General features: G+C 42.4%; 1 protein-coding gene across 1 annotated transcript in view; it reads right to left on the bottom strand.

The window, feature by feature from the left end:
* SCN11A (sodium voltage-gated channel alpha subunit 11) overlaps window positions 1–21766 on the bottom strand; it is an 85301-nt gene that overhangs the window by 13580 nt on the left and 49955 nt on the right. Inside the window, exons 16-23 of the mRNA XM_078432477.2 lie at window positions 20228–20341; window positions 19382–19496; window positions 17224–17378; window positions 14112–14285; window positions 8548–8649; window positions 7813–8082; window positions 7075–7128; window positions 4303–4444 (exon numbers count right to left, since the gene is read on the bottom strand). Of these exons, the coding sequence (XP_078288603.1) occupies window positions 4303–4444; window positions 7075–7128; window positions 7813–8082; window positions 8548–8649; window positions 14112–14285; window positions 17224–17378; window positions 19382–19496; window positions 20228–20341 (1126 nt within the window). The remainder of the gene's footprint in view (window positions 1–4302; window positions 4445–7074; window positions 7129–7812; window positions 8083–8547; window positions 8650–14111; window positions 14286–17223; window positions 17379–19381; window positions 19497–20227; window positions 20342–21766) is intronic.

The following is a 21766-nucleotide window of genomic DNA, read 5'->3' as shown; positions in this document are numbered from 1 at the left end:
AGGGAAGATGTGGCACACAGGTGTGCAATATTATGCGACCATTAAAAAAGGAGGAGTTTGTGCCATTTGTGACCACCTGGGTGGGTCTCGAGCGTATTATGCTAAGTAAAATAAGTCAAACTGAGAAAGACAAATACCACATGATTTCACGCCTACGCGGAATCTAAAAACCAAACGGATAAACAAACAGGAAGCAGAATCAGACCTAGAATACAGAGAACAAAGTGATGATTGCCAGAGGGAAGGGGGGGGTGGGCAAAATAGGGGAAGGGGAGTGGGAGATACAGGCTTCCCGTTATGGAGGGAATAAGTCCTGGGAACAAAAGGCACGGCATATGGAATAGAGGCAGTGATACTGTAATAATGTTGAAGAGTGACAGATGGCAGTCACACCATGGTGAGCACACCGTATAATGTTGAAGAGTGACAGATGGCAGTCACACCGTGGTGAGCACACCGTAATGTATAACCTTGGCAAATCACTATGTGCTACACCTGAAAGTAATGTGATATTATGTGTCCACTCTACTCTAAATAAATAAATAAATAAATAAATAAATAAATAAAGCGATCTAATTCAGAAACTGGCAAAGGACTCGACTAGCCATTTGTCTAAAGAAGCCATATAAATAGGCAACAGGCCTATGAAAAAAAAATGCTCACCACCGCGAGTCAGAGATATCTGCACGCCGATGTTCACAGCAGCTCTGGTCACGAAAGCTAAAATGTGGAAGCAACCCAGGTTGCCTCACCGTCCATCAAGAGCTGAGTGGCTGGGCAAAATGCGGCATATATACGCGGGGGAATATTCTTCAGCCTTAAAAAAGGAGATTCTGACATACGCTACAGCGCGGACGAACCTTGAGGACACGATGCTGAGGGAAATAAGTCCATCCCAAACGGACAAATGCCATATAATTCCACTTACACGAGGTACTCAGAGCAGCCAAATTCAGAGCAAAAGGAAGTAGAACGGTAGTTGCCAAGGGCTGGGGGAGGGGGAAGGAAAATGGGGAGGCAGGGTTGAACAGGTACAGAGTTTCGGTTTTACAAGATGAAAAGAGTTGTGGGGATGGGTAGGGGTGATGATTGCACAACATTATGAATGTACTTAATACCCCTGAACTGTACATGGAAAATGGTTAAGGTGGTAAATTTTATGTTATGTATATTGTACCACCGTAAAAAAATAAATAAATTTTTTTTTGTAAAAAACAAAAATGCAGCCCTAGAAGTTAACCAGATTGTCTCCGGATGCCTGGCAGATATGCGTCTTCAGTAATCATATGCATCATGACAGTATGTATTAGTGCTGTTATTCTGAGACTGTCCTGTGTGTGTGTTGGGGTATAAAGCAAAAATGAGTAATCATGGAAAATGTTAATTCTATCATTTCCTGTGCCCGTGAGAATCGGTTTTCTCAGCATGGGAAAGAAGAGATTTAATTCAAGTTATTATCAGAGAAGAGGTTACGTGAAAACCTTACAGTTCTCAACTTGAATGACCAGTATTCCTATTTCTACGTACATTTCCTTGAAGTTCTAAATGTGAATAGCTCTGGCCACTGAAAAATCCTAGAAGCAATGGCAATGAGCGTTCCAGGTTGTGATCTTGGGGTACCACCTCCCCACCCCACCCCCCACAAAAAAAAAAAAAAACAACAAACAGAACTCCTTAGAGAAATGGCTGATTCTTGATCTGGCACAGGAGTGATACCACTTAGCCCTGGAACATCTTGTCATTCCAGATGGCAAGGAAGCTGTCAAACGGGAGGACCTGATTTTAATCCTGATTTGAAAAGAAACAAACTTTAAGATCACTTGATCAAAGGATGAAAGATAAATATTTTAAGAAAATGAAAGACTCAAAGAAATCTGAATGTTGACTGGGTACTTGACAAGTTTAAAGATTTCATGTTAAACTTTTTAGGTGTGATCATGGACTGTGTTTATGTTTAAAAAGAGATATGTCTTGAAATATCGGTGGATGAAATGATGTGCTGTCATTTGCTCTGTTGAAAAACCTGGTGGCAGGATTGGATAAGGGGAGAGATGCCATAAAGATTTTTTTTTTTAATTTTTAAAAATGCTTTATTCACTTTTGAGTGAGAAAGAGAGACAGAGCATGAGCAGGGGGAGGGGCAGAGAGAGAGAGAAAAAAATAGAACCTGAAGCAGGTTCCAGGCTCTGAGCTGTCCGCACAGAGCCCGACGCAGGGCTCGAACTCACGAACAGTGAGATCATGACCTGAGCCGAAGTCGAACGCCTAACCAAATGAGCCACCCAAGCGCCCCCATAAAGAAGCTCTTAAATCAATAAACATGTTGGGTGATGGGTAGTGTAGGTTCATTTTAGTAGACTCTTGTGCATGTTGGAAATCTTCTATAATAAAAAGTAAAGATAAAACGAAATGCCATGGCCTGATCAAAACAGTGATTTCAAATGTAAGCTGAAATCTAAAATCACAAGGCCTTGACATCCAAATTGTAAGTATTGACTGCAGTCAAGCCGCATATAACAGAGGTGACTCCACACCACACACCTCCAAGTAATAGCAGCAGTAAACTTACAGAAGGACAATGAGTGACTTTCCCCGAAGTCACTAAAGGCTAATCAGGGGCACCTGGGAGGCTCAGTCAGTTAAACGTCTGACTTCGGCTCAGGTCATGATCTCACGCACGGTTCGTGGGTTCGAGCCCCGCGTCAGGCTCTGTGCCGACAGCTCGGAGCCTGGAGCCTGCTTCGGATTCTGGGTCTCCCTCTCTCTCTGCCCCTCCCTTGCTCTCTCTCTCTCTCTCACTCTCTCTCAAAAATAAACATTAAAAAAATATTTTTAATAAGTAACAAAGCTAATCAGTATCAGTCTACATTTTGGATAGATTACAAGAGTTGAAGAAAAGTTGAAAAGAACCATAAAAACAGTTAGAAAACCAAAGGTGAATATTTAGTTACCTGATTTTAGGATTTGGGGATTCAGTTCCTACATGTAAGAGAAGAAGCCAAAAAAGGACAAGATTGGGAGTTCAGCACCATAAAAATACTAAATGCCTACAAATCAAAAATGTCATTACAGAAATATAAGAAGCAAGTCACAAATTGGACTTAATATATAAAAACATAAGAAAAAATGACAATTTCCATTTGGAAAAGAGACAAAGGGAGAAATATAACCATCAATCTGAAAAAATATATAAGCTCACAAATGATTAAATAAATGAATATAAAACAATGAGATAACACCTTTACCCATCAAGCTGGAAACGAAAAATTATAAAAATACGAATGATGAGAACAGAGCAAACAGGCATTTTTATATCTTGCAATCCTGTTGCAAGGAGCGCCGAGCACAGCATTTCTGAAAGGTTATTTGACAATATATGTTTAATGCCTTAAATGCTAGAAACTTATCCTGAGAAAATAATCACAGGTACAGAGAGAATTTCAAGAATGTTCACGATTGTTTCAGAAGAGCAAGAAATTTAGAAATGACCTCAATGTCCAAAAAAGAAGGGAATGATTAAGATAAATTACTATCTATCTATAATATGAGATGCAATTCAGCCCTGAAAATTCTCACAATAGAGATGATTTCATCACATGGGCTCAGTACTAATGGGCAAGGGGGGTGCTACAAAATTAAAAATATTCTGTCATCTCAACCATGTACAAGGAATACATATTTAGTGAGAAAGTAACTGACGAGGCTTACTCTAAAACTGTTATCATCTAGTGACCACCTTAGTGGCGATTAAATTTTTTTAGTCTTCTTTTATTTTCCACATTCACTAAACATCCCCTATAGATTACAGAATCAGAAAAAAGGAATACACATCTGTTTATTACAATGCATGACGAAAAAAATCTCCCTAAAAAAACCCTGCCTCTTTCCCAACCAACTTGTTTCCAAGTAAGTTCACAAAATCTGCCGAGACTTGCGTGCTGGGAGCCAGGACACAAGTTTGCTGGAAAAGGAGAGTTCTTCTTTTTATCTTGGATTACAAGGTACACTTGAAAGGTTACTTAAATATGACTGTAGAGTCATAAATACTCATCCTAGTACGTGTTTTTCTGTTGGGGTTCAACAATGTCCTCTGTGTAGGTGGGTAGAGTGGAGAATAAAAGCAGCGATTTAATAGAAACCAGCTATCCTCAATCTCTTTTCAGCCATATCTCCAAGAATCTTCTCCAGGTGGCTTTGTTCCCATGCAGATGATGCTTTGCACCACAATCTAGATCAGCATTGTGTTCCTTCCAAGCCCTTTGGGGAAGACGTAAAACCACCAAATCAGAACAACCCCCATACTTATCTTTTTCTGCTGTTGGTTGAAGTTGTCGATAATAACACCGATGAAGAGATTCAGAGTAAAGAATGAGCCAAAGATGATAAAAGCCACGAAGAAAAGGTAGTTTTGTGGGTTCTCCTCAAACCCTGGCTGTAGTTCTTTCTGTTAGGGAGTTTTTTAAACAAGAAAAGAAAACAATTACCGGAGAAAAGTAGAAGCCATCTTAACTACCTTATCTAAAAGACCAGAGTGTTTCTCGGCAGGAGCTTTAGCTCCCCAGCCTCCGCCAACCAGCCATGGCTCGTGCAGGGAAACCCTCTTTAAGCTTCCCCTTGAGGGGCTTAAGTGGTACCATGCAATGGGGTGGGCATGTGAAAAGAGGCGTAGGCTTTTTCTCCTAAGCAATAGAGAATCATGAAAGGGTTGTAAGATTGGGGAATGGCATGACCACATGTGTCCTTTGAGAAGGTCTCTAGAATGTCTATATGGACACATAACTGGAAGGAGCCAGACTGGAGATAAGGCCACTGGAGAAGGTGACTACCAACTCTTGAACAGCTACATCCTTCATATAGAGCCCACTGTTGTATTTAGTCTGTGCTTGTGCCCTGTCACTCTCGAATTCCCAGTGCCTAGCACACTTTGTGACACGTAGATTCTCAATACACCTTGGATGGATGGATGGATGGATGGATGGATGGATGGATGGATGAGTGAATTAATAATCAAGCTCTAGAGCAGACGCAAAAATGGACCACAACTAAGTTCCCCCAACTCAAGGTGTGACCAAAAGCATCCAAAATCCCCTTTGTCCAAGTTCTTCACATTGTCATTGGCTTTATGCAGTTTGGGAACAGGTGACAGGAAGATTTCTCTTTTCTTTCTCCAGATGACATGCGAAGATATGTCTATGAGTGTTGATAGCTCTGTCACTTGTTGAATGTTTTTATGATGTTTGTTATTTAATACCCACCACACAGACTAATGTAATGAAGGTAATATTTGAAAATATTTTTGTCTTTTGCCTTGAAGAGTACCTGGCCTTGGTCCCAATTGGCTTGAGATGTCCATTTGTTTGAACTAAGGGTAGCCATTAGTACAAAAACTATATAATGGAAAGAATCACCACTCAGCATCTGACACTTAAAATAAGGTTATAATGCAGGCTAACCATCCTGCAAAGGGAGGTTCAACTAGGGAAAGTAAATGATAAAAGCTCACCTCTCTCGTACCCAGAAAAAGCAGTAGAGCGACAGAGAACATCAGAGTCATGAGATGTGTATCCTGATTCTCCCTCCACGGGTTTGGAGAGGGGACTTGGGATTCAGTAAATTGAAAGGAACACGAAGGGGGGAAAGAGGATAGTTTTGCTCAACTTCTGTATTTTTCCAAAAGGAAGCTGCTGCTGGGAAGGCCTGGGATACATTGCGCAGGCAGGATGACTGAAGAGGTTCGAGTGGCATACTTGGACAGACAGAGTCTCTCAGACTTTTCAGTTTTCATGAGGCTGGGACATGGAGTTGATAGCCATGGGCCCGCCCTGACCCATGGTAAGTGGGTAAGTGATGGGAGTAGCCTGCTGGGCCAGGGAGCCAAGTAGAGGACATGACAGAGAGTCAGTGTTTAAGGCCAGGAAGAGTTAAGGGGGGAGAAAGGTCCATGTTTTCACCGATATTTGAGACCCACAAGATTCTCTGTGACTACGCAGACAAGGGTATCGTCATGCTAGGTGCCAGCACATACCAGCTATAATGTCCCAGGACCAGCATCAGGATAGACATCCCTCCACCCACCGCCACCCACCTATCATTCGCTCAGGGAACATACGTGAGTCACACTTCCTGCAGACTTCTGCATCAGATTCCCTCCCCATCCCCCATCTCCACCTCAAGGCAAATGGATGCCTAAGGTAAACTAGGGTGAAGGTCATATACTCAAAAGACAAAAATTAAGCACATCAATACTTTAAAATCCTGCGTTTGTTATAATTTGCTACTGTACCACTTCTCATACCCCCAGTGCTGCCTCTACCAGCTCACATGTATTGAACATCTACTATGTGCCAGGCATCAATTCTGCAGACTCTCAAACAGAACAACATGTGTGTGACGACAGGAAAAAAATAACGCTGACTCCATTCTTGATTCAACCATTTGCTTACTCCATGGCTTTGGGCAGCATTCTTCCCTTCTACTCCTCAGTTTTCCCTACTGCGAAATAGAAATGGCCTAGATGGCTGAGTACCCTTCCAACTTTGGGAATCCATGATTTTACTTCTTACTTAACTAGAATTTAACAGGTGGCAATCGCCAGAAGCCCGTTTAGTCTCTGGAGAGACTGTAGCCATGGGAAGCCTCTCTTATCAGACGCAGTCCATCTGTAAGGTCTTCCCACAGCCCTTGGCTGGCACCCTTTGAAATCTGGCTTCTGCCTGTATACCCATTTGGAAAAGAAGTGAGAGAGGAAAATCAAGGCATTCTGTGATTCTGTTGCTTCTGGCTCCAAAGCATCCCAAAGCCCCTTTGTCCAAGTTCTCCTCCGTGAGAGGTTGTTCCTTGGTCACTATGGAGAAACAGGAACGGGCTTTGGAGCAGAATGGAATGGAATGCTCAACAGAAGATGAGTGGAAACTTTTTTTTTTTTGATCCCTATTTCATAGTGTTTGTCCCAAGGAAAACAGGGCAAGAACGCTAGCCAGTGGAACTACGACGTGGGAAGTTCTAGACCGTGTAGTGATGACATCCCTGATGTGACCCTGGCACTCTCTATAACATGGCAGAACACGAGCTCACCCCTCTGGAATCGACAGCTGCATACATGATATCCATCCAGCCCTTAAATGTTGCCTGTAACAAAAGCAGAGAAACAAGAACACAGAGACTTGCCATCTGCAGATAAGTGCCGTAAAACAGCAAGCGAGGCCCAGTGGGCAGATGCGTCTAAGACGATGCCCCACCCTTCCAGGACGGAATGGCCAGGTGAAAGAAAATTCCTTTCCTTTACAAAGGAATTCAGACTATGGGTGTCTTGTGGGGTTTTTTTTTTTCTTCTTCATTTATACAAAATAAAGAGTTTTTTTTTTTTTTTTAAAGACATTCCTGCCTTAAAAATTTCTGGAGAAGCTGTGTTAAAGCTGCTGGAAAGAGCCTGGCCGAGGCTTCCCTCGTGCCTCATGTTTGTGCTGTTCAAGCCCTGGCAACCGTGGTTTGACCAGAGGACTGACTTCCAACCAAGAAGTGCTGCTTAGCAACTGAGTCTCCGCCCCTGTTTGGCTCTGGAGCGTAAGGCGCAATACGGGACAGCATGAGAGATGTACAGGGCCTTGCGTGGAGGTTGAGGCTCAGGAAACAAGAAAGTTGGAGACACTCGGTGGGGGGCAGTTCCAGAGGGCACTGGCTTCCACATGAGGAACTGGGAGTCGATTCTACCAGCTCAATGCAGTCACTGTGTTTTTCATTAACCCGAGAAACGATTTATGCTTCTTTAAAGGTTTCGCTCCTCAGGGTGAAAAATATACCAACGGCACTTACCACTTGCAAGAGGGCAAGGTAAGCCATTCCCACATTGTCAAAGTTGACCGGCGGGGTGACCCAAGAGAAATTTCCACTTTCGCATTGACTTTGGTTTGCGACGACGCTGTAATTTATAACTGAGTTTGTGTCTGATACATTAATGCATCTTCCAAATTTTCCAGAGAAGAAGTTTACTCCCAGGATACAAAATATGAGCCAGAAAATGAGGCAGACAAGCAAAACATTCAGAATGGCAGGTATAGCACCTATGAGAGCATTGACGACCACCTTAAAAAAGAAAACGGAAGAAAAACGTAACAGATGTGTAAGATTCACCACACTCTGGATCTCAGGATGGGCCTGATGTGCAGGACTGGACCTCTTAGGGTCTGTCTTTACTTTCTACCCTCAAACTCCCAACCCCGCATCCTAGGACAAGCCCTGCTCTCGGCTCCCTACGGACCCGTTTCTCTTGTCACTGAGGATCACTTGAGAAGTGTCCTCTGATGACAGTGTCACAGACCTATGGGACACCTGCCCTAGGATTGAAGGAAAGCCGGAACCCATCTTGCCTACCACAGAATGCACGCCACATCCTAAATTTTTCATCTCTCAAATTCTAAACAGCGCGTTAGGTAGGAAGGAGTCCAGAAACAGCTTGACAATTTAAGGGAAGCCCAGCCCAAGAAGCACGATTGGTGTTTCCACCTCTCCCTGACAGCTGACCTTCCTCCCCTTTGTTCAAGAACATACCTTCATTCCTTCAAACTGGGACAGTGCACGCAGGGGCCTCAGTGCTCGTAGAGTCCGGAAGGACTTCAAGCTCTTTAGGTCGATGAGACTGGTCACAGAGACCTGGTGGGAAGAGAAGCGATAGGTAGTGTACCTGACTTGGCTCCCAGGGAGGCCAGTGGGGGGCTGGTAGCCCTCATTCCGAGAGGCAGACACAGGGTGTCCTCAGTGGATTATCCAGAAACAGAAGCCAGCCAGCCTTCTAGAAGTCGGAAGGCAAGTGAAGAGGCTATTTTTGCTCCAGTCTGCCAAAGCTACAACCCATGCAGGTGAGGGCAATGCACTTACGTGATTTGTTTAATGAAAGACAAAGAAAAGTGAGAAATTGTTAAAGGAAACCAAAGGACATGACAATGATGTGTCACTTAGGGTCCTGAATTGGATCCTGGACTAGGGGGAGGTGAGGGAAGGTGACACAGGTGGATAGAAAGAATTAACCGTAAAGGACCTTATTGAAACGATTGACAAAATTAGAAAGTGTGTATGGATCTTACTATTGAGTCATGTTAAATTTCCTAACTTTGATAATTGTGCTGTGACCATGTGAGACAATTTCATTGTTCTCAGGAAATACACACTGGAATGTTTAGGGGTAACGAGGTGTGGTGCCTGCAACCTAATCTCAAGCAGCTTAGCAAGAAAAATGAAGCGAAAAGGACAAAGCAGATGGGGTGAAATGTTAACAACTGGTGAATCTGGGGAAAGAGTATAAGGGGTTCTTTAGGTTGTTTCTTGCAACGTTTCCGTAACATCCTCAAATATCCGTTTCAATATCAAAATTAAAAGCTACAATGAAATAATAAATTGCTAGTATTTCCCCTCACTCAGTTAAATTTGGGGGGGGAATTCAATCCAATTTTCTCTCCCAACATACTTCTTCCCAATGAGTCAGGACTAAGGACTGGAAAGCTCTATAAACACACTAAATTGAAACTTAAATATAATGAGCTTAAGTTGCACACCACCATTTGCGGATTCCAGTCACTGTCATCGATTATGCAGAGGCTCAGCTTGCAAGACGGGTTGCCCAGCGGGACAGGAAGTGAGTTATCCTACAACTGACTGTGCTGACATTAGAGTTCACTATTATCTAAAACCATTCCCCACTAATCCTGTCAATCTCATCGTAGTAGTAAAATACTGGCAAATTCAGAGAAATTAAGTGAGTTGGTATGGCAGAATGACAAAATTTTTAGATGGGTAATTCAGCTTTTAAAAAATTATCCATTCAAAATGCTCTTATTTATAAAGGTTTCCTAAAATAGGCTGTTTGTTTGTAATGGCACTGCCCGTCAGGAGAGTTATTTCAGCAGCTTTTCCACAAATACTCCTTCTACCTGGTTCCTGGCGAGAGGGAAAAGAACAGCACAGCTTAACAGTTCTTCTGGCTTTACCCAGTAGCTGTTATCATGGGTGGGGAAGAAGGGTCCCTAGAGGGACATTGTCCACCTTTTCACCTGGAATCCGATCCCCAGTCTCCGTTCCACTAGATTCAGAAGCACTGATGAGACACGCAGACATAAAAACACCCGCATTCTTTCCCACTCCACAGTCTTCTGCTGCTTTTTATCTTATCTTTTTTTCCGATCTAACTTGCATTTATCAGTCTGCACCGTGTGAACAGTCACCATTTTGATACATATCTTTTTTTCCTTGTGGTTTATTCCTTTTAACTGTTGTAAAATATTACAGTATATAAATATTCATATTTTATGGATCCATTCCCCCTTGGTGAGTATCTAGGTTATTTCAACTTCTTTGCTGCTATGAACAACACACTGGACAGCTGTATGCATTTTTCCTGCCTACGTACTCAAGAATTTTCCTTACGTGTATAACTAGAAGTAGTATTTCTGGATAGTGAATTACAAATTGGGCTCATTTGTAATTTTACTTAATAGTGCAAAATTTTTCTGGGGCACCTGGGTGGCTTAGTTGGTTAAGTGTCTGACTTTTGATTTCAGCTCAGGTCATGATCCCAGGGTTACAGGATCGAGCCCCACATCAGGCTCGGTGCTGAGTGTGGAGCCTGCTTGGGATTCTCTCTCTCCTTCTGTCCCTCTGTCCTGCTCTCTCTCTCTCTCTCTCTCTCTCTCTCAAAATAAACAAATAAACCTTTTTAAAAAATACTGCAAAAATTTCCCTGAAATTTTATTACATTAGTAGCAGTGATTACAGATTCCATTTTCTTATATCTTTCTAAGTATTAGAGATTATCCAACTTTAAAATTTTTGTCAGTCTGACGAGTAACACAGTTTCTCATTTTAACATGTACTTCTGTGCTAATTGGTGATGTAGCTAGTATGTATTTCTTCATATATTTATTACGACTTGAGTTCCTTACGTGAATTACCTGTTTGCATCCTTCTCCCATTCTTACATTGGGTTGTCTTTCTCTTGTTGAGCTGTAGGGAGTTTTTTATACTATGGATAATAATTTTCTGTTATGTATATGGCAAATACTGTTTCCAGGCCCTAGCCTGTCTTTATAATTACAATTCTGTTGAATAAAAAAACCAGAGGTTTTACATTTTGGGATAGTTGAATTCAATTATGTTCTTGTGGTTGTGTTTGTATTTTTCTTTTTACATACATTTTTTTTTAAGTCCGACCATTTATTTTGAGAGACAGAGCGCATGCAAGCAGGGAGGGGGAAGAGAGAGAGAGGGAGAGAAAATCCCAATCTGCTGTCAGTGCAGAACCCAGTGCAGGTCTCCAACTCACAAACTGTGAGATCATTACCTGAGTCGAAATCCAGAGTTGGATGTTTAACCGACTGAGCCACCCAGGCGCCCCTCTATTTTTCTACTTCAAAATTATAAAGATCATTTTACACAATGCTGATTAACAAGCAGTGTAAAAGGATTATTCACAGACATTCTCTTATTTAATCTGCACAATAATTTTCTGAATTAAGTACATTTTATATCACCTGCCATGTTAGACAAGGAAACCCAAAGCCCAGAGGATTAACAACTTACTTCAAGTGGAATTGGCGTTCACACCCTGGCCTATGGGATGCCAAAGCTAATAACAGCAATAGTGGACCACACTTATCCAGTGCCTTGTCTGGGATTTATAAAGCATATAATTATAAGATTATTTCTCTCCTTGTTCTACTCATTTTTGTTCCGTTCATTTTGTTATCAAGGTTATACTTGTCTCATTAAGTAAAGTTTGTAAGCTTCCTCTCTTTTCGTATTCTTTGTAACAATTTGAATAAGGTTGGGGGTAACTGCCTATCTTAGTTCAGGCTGCTGTAACAGAATATCATAGCCTGGGTTGCTTATAAATAATGGAAATTTATTTCTCACAGTCTGGAGCTGGGAAGTCCAAGATCAAGGTGTCAGCAGAGTCACTGTCTGGTGAGAGGCCACATCCTGGCTCACATATTGCTTTCTTCTCCCTGTGTCTTCCCGTGACAGAAGGGGTGAGGAAGTTCTGTGGGGTTCTCTTTTATAGCAGCTGTAGTTCCATTCATGAGGGCTCTTCCCTCATAACCTCTGCTCGTAACCTAATAAACACCTCTAAATAGGAACACATTGAGGATTACGTTTCAACATATGAATTTTAGGGGATGCAAACATTCAGTATATGGCACTACTCCTTGAAAGTTTGATACAACTTGCCTGTAAAACCATCTCGGCCTGGTGCCTTTTTTTGACAGTGTGTATTGAACTACTGTTTTGGTATTTTAAATGGTTATTGTTAGATTTATGTTTTCTATTTTGTTTCTGGTCAAATTTTGGCACTTGGTAAAAAGTCTATACTCTCATTTTTATTAATGTGAAGATTTATGTCAAAAGAAGGAAGCACTTTGCTTAAAGTTGCACAGAAAAAGCACAGACAAGAGAGCTTTAGGATCAGTTTCCTGAGTTGAGGTCAGTGGACCACAGGTCCCTAGAATGGAGATGCCAATCATTTGTCCACTGTCTTATGGGTTCTTCACTATAATATAAGAAGATAATGGATTCAGAATGATTTGCACCCTGGGAACTGACAGGGTTGACAGACGTGGATATATTTATTTCCTTTTATCATTCCTGCTGGAGCTCCCATAGCACTGGTGCCTTTCTAAAATGCCTGAAACACATGGCTACTTGTGTCCACCAATCATTTTTTTAATTTTTATTTAAACTCTGGTTAGTTAACATACAGTGCAATACTGGTTTCAGGAGTAGAATTCAGTGATTCATCACTTACATACAACACCCAGTGCTCATCCCAACAAGTCCCCTCCTTAATGCCCACCACCCATCTAGCCCATCTCCCTACCCACCTCCCCTCCAGCAACACTCAGTTTGTTCTTTATTGTTAAGAGTCTCTTACGGTTTGTTTCCTTCTTTCCCTTTTTCCCCCTTCCCATGTTTATCTGTTTCTTAAATCCCACGTATGAGTAAAACCATATGGCTTTTGTCTTTCTCAGTGTGACTTATCTCGCTTAGCATAATACACTCTGGTTCTATCTACATTGTTTCAAATGGCAAGATTTCATTCATTTTGATGGCTGAGTAATATTCCACTATGTACATATATACCACATCTTCTTTATCCATTCATGAGTCGATGGACGCTTGGGTGTGTCCACCAACATTAGCAACATTATGGTTCTCCAAATAGGTATGCTGACCACGTGGTTTATGCACGTGTCGTGTCTGCTTCTTTAAATAGCAGGGACAAAGTCTAACTAGTTAGCTCATGGTAGAAAGGATATCAATGTTAAAATCAAGGGCTTTAGAGTGAAGCTTACTGGGTTTTTGAGTTTCACCTCCACCATTTCTAGCCAATCTTTGACACATTTCTTAACTTCTCTATGACTTAGTTTCTTCCTGTGTATATGAGAAAAGTAATAGTGCCTACTGTACTGAGTGGTTGTGACAGCTAAAAGAGAGAAGGCATATGAAGCATATGGCAGAATACCTGGTACAGACAAGGCATTTGATAAGTGTGATCTACTATTATTAGCTTTAGGATCGCACAGACCAAGGTGTGAGTCCCAGTTTCATCTGAAGCAAGTTGCTAACCACCTGAGCTTCAAATTTCTTTGTCCGTAATCTGGTAGGTGATGTATAACTCTGCTTAAGCCAGAGCATTGATGTGCAGATTAAATGAAAGAATGTTCTTATGTTGCTTGGCAATCAAAAGGGAGACCAGCTTAGTCTACTGGCTTCTGACCTGCTTTGAGAAGTCTTCAGAGAAAATAGAAAGTTGGAAGGAGAAGGGTAGGACACTCGATATTATTCTAGGCATACATCAGACATCAGCAGGGCTTATGGAGAGAACTGGATGAGTCATCATGGAAAGGGCTGGGGTGGTGAGAATATGAAGTGCAGTGTGAAGAATGTGACCCAGAACAGACGGGACTGCTGATGGGTAGATGACGACTATTTGAAAGTACTGTGAAGAAAAATATTTTGGAGAGGCACCCATATAAGGCACACAGGAAAGGCAGCTCCCGTATGATACCCACCCCTCCCCTCCCCCCAACCCTTGCCCGCATGGCACACAGAGATGGTAAACTTACAATTACAATGATGAAGTCAAGCCAGCACCAGACACTGGTGAAATACTTCCCAAATCCAAAGGCTACCCATTTTAGACCCATCTCCAGGATAAAAATGTAGGTGAAAATATGGTCAGTACAATTAAGTAATGCTTGGATATTGGGTCGTTTCTCAAGGTGAATATCTTCAAATACCTGAAATGATAAAGCATAGCCATGGGCCAGGTTGAATATTTGCACAGAACTGCTTGAGGACTTTACTTTTTAATTTTTCTTCCTTATTTGAATAAACTAGTATCTCTTTTGGTGACGAGGTTTTGCTCAAAAGGTATTAAGGATGAAATGTCTCAGTGGAATCAACTCCTTGAGTAAGTAAAACCACAAGAAGGAAGATCCTATTTCTAGACTTCCATTGCCACAAGAGCTCCCTAGGTTCTCATCACTGACCCCTGAAATGTGAAAACATCTTCCTAACAGATCACCACACAATTTCCTGATCTTCCTGATCCTTCCAACTCTTGTCAGCAATATCTTGCCAACGTTTCCAGAACCACTCAGTGAAATATTCCATCTCTCTCATCCTCCTAGTTACTTTAGTAGCCCTATTCAGTGGCTCTCCATTGCCTGTAACACCTTAGGTCCAAACACCTTAGCTCCCACTCTAAATCCTGCCAACCCTGATGCCAACGACCTACCACAAACAGCCTTACCACTTACCCCTGTGCTCACGATGGATGTGCTCATTTTTATGTGTACCAACACATGCAAAAGTTGAGGAAGCTCTGGGCTAGTGTAAATTACTTTGAACGTGAAACATTCGTTCAGTGTGATGATGAAAATGAGACGCCTTAGCTTCTGAAGAGACACTTTTTCATGCTGCATGCAAGCATTTCCCTCATTCAAAGTGCATATGTGATTCTTCGGGGTCTATATAACTAGGGTAAAAACTGAGAATGAAAAAAAAGAAGATAAGGGGACCTAGTACTGAACCTGTCAAGACATCTGGCAAACACTGAAGGCAAGAAAGAAATCGGTCCTGCTGTTGAGTACGAAGGTAAGCCCACGGCCCCATGGCCCTAGGGAACAATAATGCAAAAGAATAAAACAGTCTGACTTTCAACTCCTAGGTGGGCTTTGACTGGAGAAGACCCTCCACTTCCTCCTGTCCTCTGTCATCTCCTCATCATTTTTGAAGTCTTAATTTGGCTGATATTTTCCATAGGAAACTGTCCTTCTTCCACCAAGAATGAGTTAGATGCCCATTCTACATGGCCCCATGTTATCCACTGCTTCTCTGAGTGTATCACTATGGTCCTGGTCTATAATTGCTTGGACCCCATCTGTCTTCCCTACTAGACTCCCTGCTCCTGGAAGTCAGGGACTTATCTGTGTGTTTGCCTCTTAAAGACAGACAAATGGGAATGGTGTGGAAGCTCAGTTCCTCTGTCATTTTGGAAGCTGAGCAGCAAGCTGGCTCAGCAGATCTGTTTGCTCCACAGAAGAGTAGGCCAATATTAGCAACTGAGCTTTGGAGGCTCCCACACTATAATGAGGACATTTCCTTGTCCAGGAAGCTCCCATTATTACACAGTTGTCCAGACCAGAGCTTCCCAAACTCTCATGAGTCCCAAAGCATCTAGGTTCTGATTTCAGCGGGCCTGGGGTGGGCCCAAGACTGCATTTCTAACAAGTTTCCAAGTGATACTAAGGCTGCTGGTCCACACAGCACAGACAGTGGCAAAAGACCAGATGTTTCCTGTCTTCCTTTCTCTACAGATACGTTAAGTGGAACTAGACCCGAGTCCCTCTCCTATAACCCTCAACATTGTGTGTTCAGTCTTGCTTTGTCCAACCTACACTTCTCTTAACATAAGAAAGGTGAGAACTAGAAGGAGGGTACCATGTCTCCCTGGCCTTCTGACAACACCTTGCTTTCCCACTGAGTAACACAGGGTTTGGTAGACACCAATTATCATCGTGGAATAAATGAAGAGCCCCATTACTTGAATAAGGTAAATAGCCAGTGAAAATGTAAGCCCAGAAGACTTCAGGGGATCCTAGACCAAGGGTTCGCAACAAAAAGTAGGAGAGTTCTCTGATATGGTTTAGAAAAATTTACTTTTCTTTTTCTTGAGAAATAATTTGTACTGCAAGTAGATAAATGGAGACGGGTGCTGATCATAGGGTCTGGGGGGCCCCAGCGTGCACTCATCTGCTTTCACCTGGAGATCACACAAAGTAAAGCACTAGCCAGGAAAGCAGTGGTGACGAAGCAAGACATTTCCTTGTCCCTTCCAATGGCTAGTGACTTAATGTTCTGTGACCCCAAATCAATAAGGGAGAACCTAAGGTTCCATTCACTTACATACCAAATAGTAAGAGAGTTTAGTTATATATTATGTCCATTTTAAGGGAAAACACAAGCTAGAAGGGGACGAAGGGAAAGAGAGAGAGAAACATGTAGGTAGTAAGGAAGAAGATACTATCACTCAAGGGTGGGGGGCAAAGAGAAGGCAAGGACCAAAAGGTGAGGAGAGAGAGCAGGAAGGATATATGCTATGGAGGCCAATGGATTTGGAGTTATTTCCAAACCTCACTGGGACACACCTGACACCTCAATCTAGAAGGATCTGCCATGTACATAAAGCATTATCTCTTTGTTTCTCCTCCCAAGGGAACATGAGTGGTGGAAAATACCAAGACAACATATTATATCCTCATCTGGTCCCTGTAGCCTTTCCCTCTTAATGTTTTACCTTTTGGAGAGCAGCTCTATGTTCTTCTGGAAAAGAGAGGTAGAAACATTGCTGTCCAGAGGAAGAAATATGTAGGATACAGTGAAAATGTCTAGAAATTGTCCAAGAATGAGGGACAGGCCTGGGGTCAAGGGCAGGCTCCAGTAGCCACTTTAAAGTGCTGATTTGAGTCACGCTTCCCCACAGGTAAAGTGTCTTTGGCTTGGGGACTTGCCAGTTGGAGCATGACTCTAGAAGTTGTGTAAAATCTTGCCCTTGAGGGGACCCAGCAGCAGAGATCCCGCTTCTGCCTTGTCTCCCCACATTCACAGTCCCATGTCAGAATGTAGCCCAGCTGCCTTGATCCCCAATGTCCCCACAAGACCGTGATAATTTACCAGTGCCCCACTGCTCAGCAGAATCACAAAGATAACAAAGCTCTCAAACCAACTGTGTTTCACTATTTGGTAGCAGGTTTTCCGCAGGTTCCACCAAATGATCCAGTGGGACTTTCTCTTGTCCGTGGCACAGCATGGGAAGCAGTGACCCAGGCCTGCAAGAAATAAGCAGTAGCATTATCATTAGTGCCTGCCTTGAACTGTATTAATAATCCTAACTCTTCATCCCTGCCTTTATGTTTATTCCTTACCTTTGCAATTTTTCCCACTGAAGAAAGAGGTGAAGTCGCTTTCCAACCCCTCAGTTCTGGGCTTGGCCATATGACTTGATTTGGCCAATAGAGCAGAGTGAAAGTCACACATGCCAGGTCCGAGCTTCGGCCTTAACAGGCCGTGCATGTTTCCACTTGCTCTCCAGGACCATTTTCATAAGAAAGGAATATTTGGGTCAGCCCACTGGTTTCAGGAGAAGGAGGATGGACATGTGGTACAGAACCAAGTGGCCCAGGTAAGCCCAGGCTAGGTTGGCCAGCTCCCAGTCATTACCACTCATATGAATAAAGCCAGCCAAAATCAGCAGAGATACCCAGCCTAGATGAGCGGAATCATGTAGATGCATGTTTACTCTTGTGTGCCACTGGGGCTGCATGGCTGTTTGTTATACTGCAATTTCTTTTGGCAATAGTAAGCTGTGTCCTAAGGACTGAGGGGAATGAGGTAAGGAGGGTCACAGGCTCTGTGAACCACCCAAACCACACAGGGGAGAATCTGATCCACTGTCGAGGTGCTTACACATAGCTGGACATTTGACTTCAACACACACGAGCCCTCGGCATGAACCACGTCATCCTTCTCCCCTTGTCTCCTCCGCCCATCCTCCAAGTCCTGTGGATGCTAATTTCACAGTGATCACAACATTCCACTCCCTTCCTCATCATCTTCCTAAGCAACTGTGAGGTCTCCTCAGTCTGCCCCTGCCATCCTCCATTGTTTAGAACACCAATAGGTCAATCTCCCTGAAAGGTTATTTCTTCTTTTATGCCACCCCTCCCTTCTTGAAACCAACCTTTCTTCTCCAACTCCACTGTTGACAACCTGTGCATACCTCAAAGACCAGTCCAAATGTAAGTCAGGAGAACAGTGATCTATTCCTAGCCTGACTTCTGACCCCGTGGGAAGTTGGGGGGCCGTCAAATCACCTGGAATATGTTTGAAACCATTCTTGGTGTCTTGTCTGAGACCGGTCTAGTGTCAAACTTATGGAGAAATTTTTAATTTTTAGATTCATTCATTCACTTAAGTATCTATCTATCTATCTATCTATCTATCTATCTATCTATCTATCTATCATCTATCTATGTTGAGCCCATAATCTAGGAAAGATTCCATTCTCACCCTAGAGATACAATATTAAGTCACTGCCTATGTTTTTAAGGACCTCACAAGAGAGACAGACACAAATAAATTCCCCACATGAATATAGGAAATAATAAAGGCACATAGGAACGAACCACTGTAACTACTCAAGGAATCAAGAGAGACTGCATTTACTGATTGCTTATTATGTGCCAGATACTCTTCTAGGTGATTTACATTCACTCATTTAATACTAACAATAACCCTTTGCAGTAGATACTAGTATTATAGCCATCTTATAAATGAGGCACAGAGTGGCTAAGTAAATTAAGTCACACAGCTAGTAAGTGGAGAGGCCAAAATTAAGCTCAGGCAGTCTGGCTCCAGAGCCAAAGGTCCTAACTACAATGCTATCTTTCTTTCAGAGAAAAATCTTGAGGGATGGCAGGGCTCCATTCAACCCTGGTCAGGTTCCCTTTTCTACCACCTCGTCTACGTCCTGACAATGGATGTACTGGGGGTTAAAGAAAGTGGAAGACATATTGGCCCAGCGGGCTCTCTAGGAAAGTTTTCTAGAGTTTCTACCCTAGTGGTTAGGTTATATAAGTTGAGCCCACCTAAATCAAGAATTTCCTGAAATCTCCTTTGCCTGGATCTGATAATGGCCCCAAGAATTGATAGATGCCCTCCCTTCACTTTTGTCTCCAGTAGAAGTAGAAAGAAGGCATCTACAGAGCTTCCAAGAATAACAGAATTTCCTCCAAATGTTCTGCGAACTGGATGCAGGAATACTGCCACTTACCTTTGGGAAAACATCTCTCTGGTTCTTTTTTGGGAACCATTTCCGGTATCCTTGCAAAAGGATCCTGTGGATCAATGGTGCTACATTCTGAGAAAACACTGGTAGTATCAGACTTCTGCACATGAGAACAAAGGAAAAAGGGAATCATTTACCAAGACTGTCTCTCACCATGGTAGCTCCTAATACCTTACTGTGTGACATTTTAGGAATACAGCTAGCTAGACAAAGATTCCAGGTATAGGGGTTTCTAGAAAGTGTCCCTCTCATTGGGTGTTTTTAAAAAGTGCTCTGAGTAGCCCTGACATTAGGAGAGAATTTCCTAACTACTCTCCCTTGGCTGAAAAAAGACAAGGTATATGAAGATACAGTGTCTCAACCGTCCCCCCTCTACAAATCATACCTCTGATACACTACCTAACTCCAAATAGGGAAGCTGGGTGATGAGGTGAAGGCTACTTTACTGAGACTAATTTTCAGCTCTCTCAATCCCTAGAAGAGTAGGCCTATGTTAGTGGCTCTCATTGATTTTTGTCTTCCAGGATACATTTTGACAATGTCTAGAGACACTTTTGATTTCACAACTGGGGGATACTATTTGCATCTAGTGGGTAGATGCCACGAATGTTGCCAAACATCCTACAGTAGACAGAAGAACCTACCACCATGAGGAATTATCGTGCCCCAAATGTCTTAGTGGAGAGGTTAAGAAACCCTGGACTACACCTTTGCTTAAGATCGGACTCTGGCAATTGGTTCCGCATTAGTCTTGATAGCCATAGTGACTGTCTTGGAGAATGTGTATGGATAAGCCACAGGTGCCTCTTGGGAGCACCCTGGGAAAATTACCTTTCGGGGGTTCTGTGCTGACAGATAAATGTCACCTTCAGAGAACACATCGATTTCCACACTTTGAGCTCCTGGGCTGGTAGACGTCTTGGTCTCCTGAGGGAGTTCATAGGCCTGACACAGAGGAGGCCAATTAAGTACAATTAATATTTCTCCTGGACAGCTCACTTGAGATAAAACAACTTTGAATTATGATGTTTTACTCCTTTTCTTTTCACTTTTTAAAACTCTCCTGGAGAAACTCCACACAAAATAATTCTGGGAAAGCTACCATAGGAAACAGGTAATGAAACTTATCCAAAAGTCATTTAAGCAAAACTATATGGTTTTGGTACAAAATTCACCAAATAATTCAGAAGGGAATGACTAAATAATAAATTATTTAAAAAGTGGTACTGGTATAATTATCCCTGAAAAAAAATAATATAATACAGAATGCAGTAAAAATAAAATCCATAATGATTTGATGTACTAATATAAAAATAGATGAGTAGAAAATGTTAGAAGAATAATTTGGAAAATAATTTTTTTTATTCTTTGGGGTACAGAGGGTTGGCTTAGTGAAATAGAAAAGGGCATAAAGAGACAAATGAAGATGTATTACTACAGAAAAATAAAAAGTAAATTTTGTGTGACAACCTGTGGGTATATTCAAGAAAGATGTACAAAGTCATGCAGGTATATGTGATTACACCTGCAGGTATAATCAAGAAGGATGTCACGGTGTATGTAAATATTCCTGTGGCTCTGACACTCTAAGGTCATAATTTAAGAACACTTCTCCCATTCGAACACATGCATGGACACATTACACACACACACACACACACACACGAAACACAGGTAAATGTATCTATGGACAAGACACAGAACAGAAATATGAAGTAGTAACAATTTAAAGTGTGTAGCAGAGAGGGGCGCCTGGGGGGGTTCAGTCGGTTGGGTGTCTGACTTCGGCTCAGGACATGATCTCATGGTTTGTGAGTTCGAGCCCCGCGTCGGGCTCCGTGCTGACGGCTCGGAGCCTGGAGCCTGCTTCAGATTCTGCGTCTCCTCCTCTCTCTTCCACTCCAATGCTCATGCTCTGTCTCTCTCTGTCTCTCAGTCATAAATAAACATTAAAAAAAAATTAAAGTGTGTAGCAGAGAATGATAACTAAAAGTGCCCCATATGAGGAAGGGAACCACAGCTATGCCCAAAGCTTGAAACTGTGGACTGGGTTGAAGTTCTTGCACGTAAGAGAGAAGGCCAAAACAAGTTGTTGTCAATGCTTGGAATTACAATTATACACAGCTGCCTGTCTAGGGAGGCAGAAGGAAGGAAGGCCTCAGCAATAAGGCCTGAGTAAAGGTACCCACTGGATCTGAAATACACCTAGTGTCACTATTAGACAGGAAGCTCAAGTTGGCAATTTAAGACTTGGTTCTGCGCTGCTTGCCCCAGAAGTATCTATTAAAGACATCACAGAACTTAGACTGCAGAGGGAGTGACAGATCCTCTCACTAAAGATGAAATTTTAAACGAAGGCTCCGAAATACA

Source organism: Panthera onca, chromosome C2 (assembly GCF_046562875.1).
Source record: "Panthera onca isolate mPanOnc1 chromosome C2, mPanOnc1 haplotype 2, whole genome shotgun sequence".
NCBI classification, from domain to species: domain Eukaryota; kingdom Metazoa; phylum Chordata; class Mammalia; order Carnivora; family Felidae; genus Panthera; species Panthera onca.
This window is presented reverse-complemented; position numbering and strand designations above follow the sequence as displayed.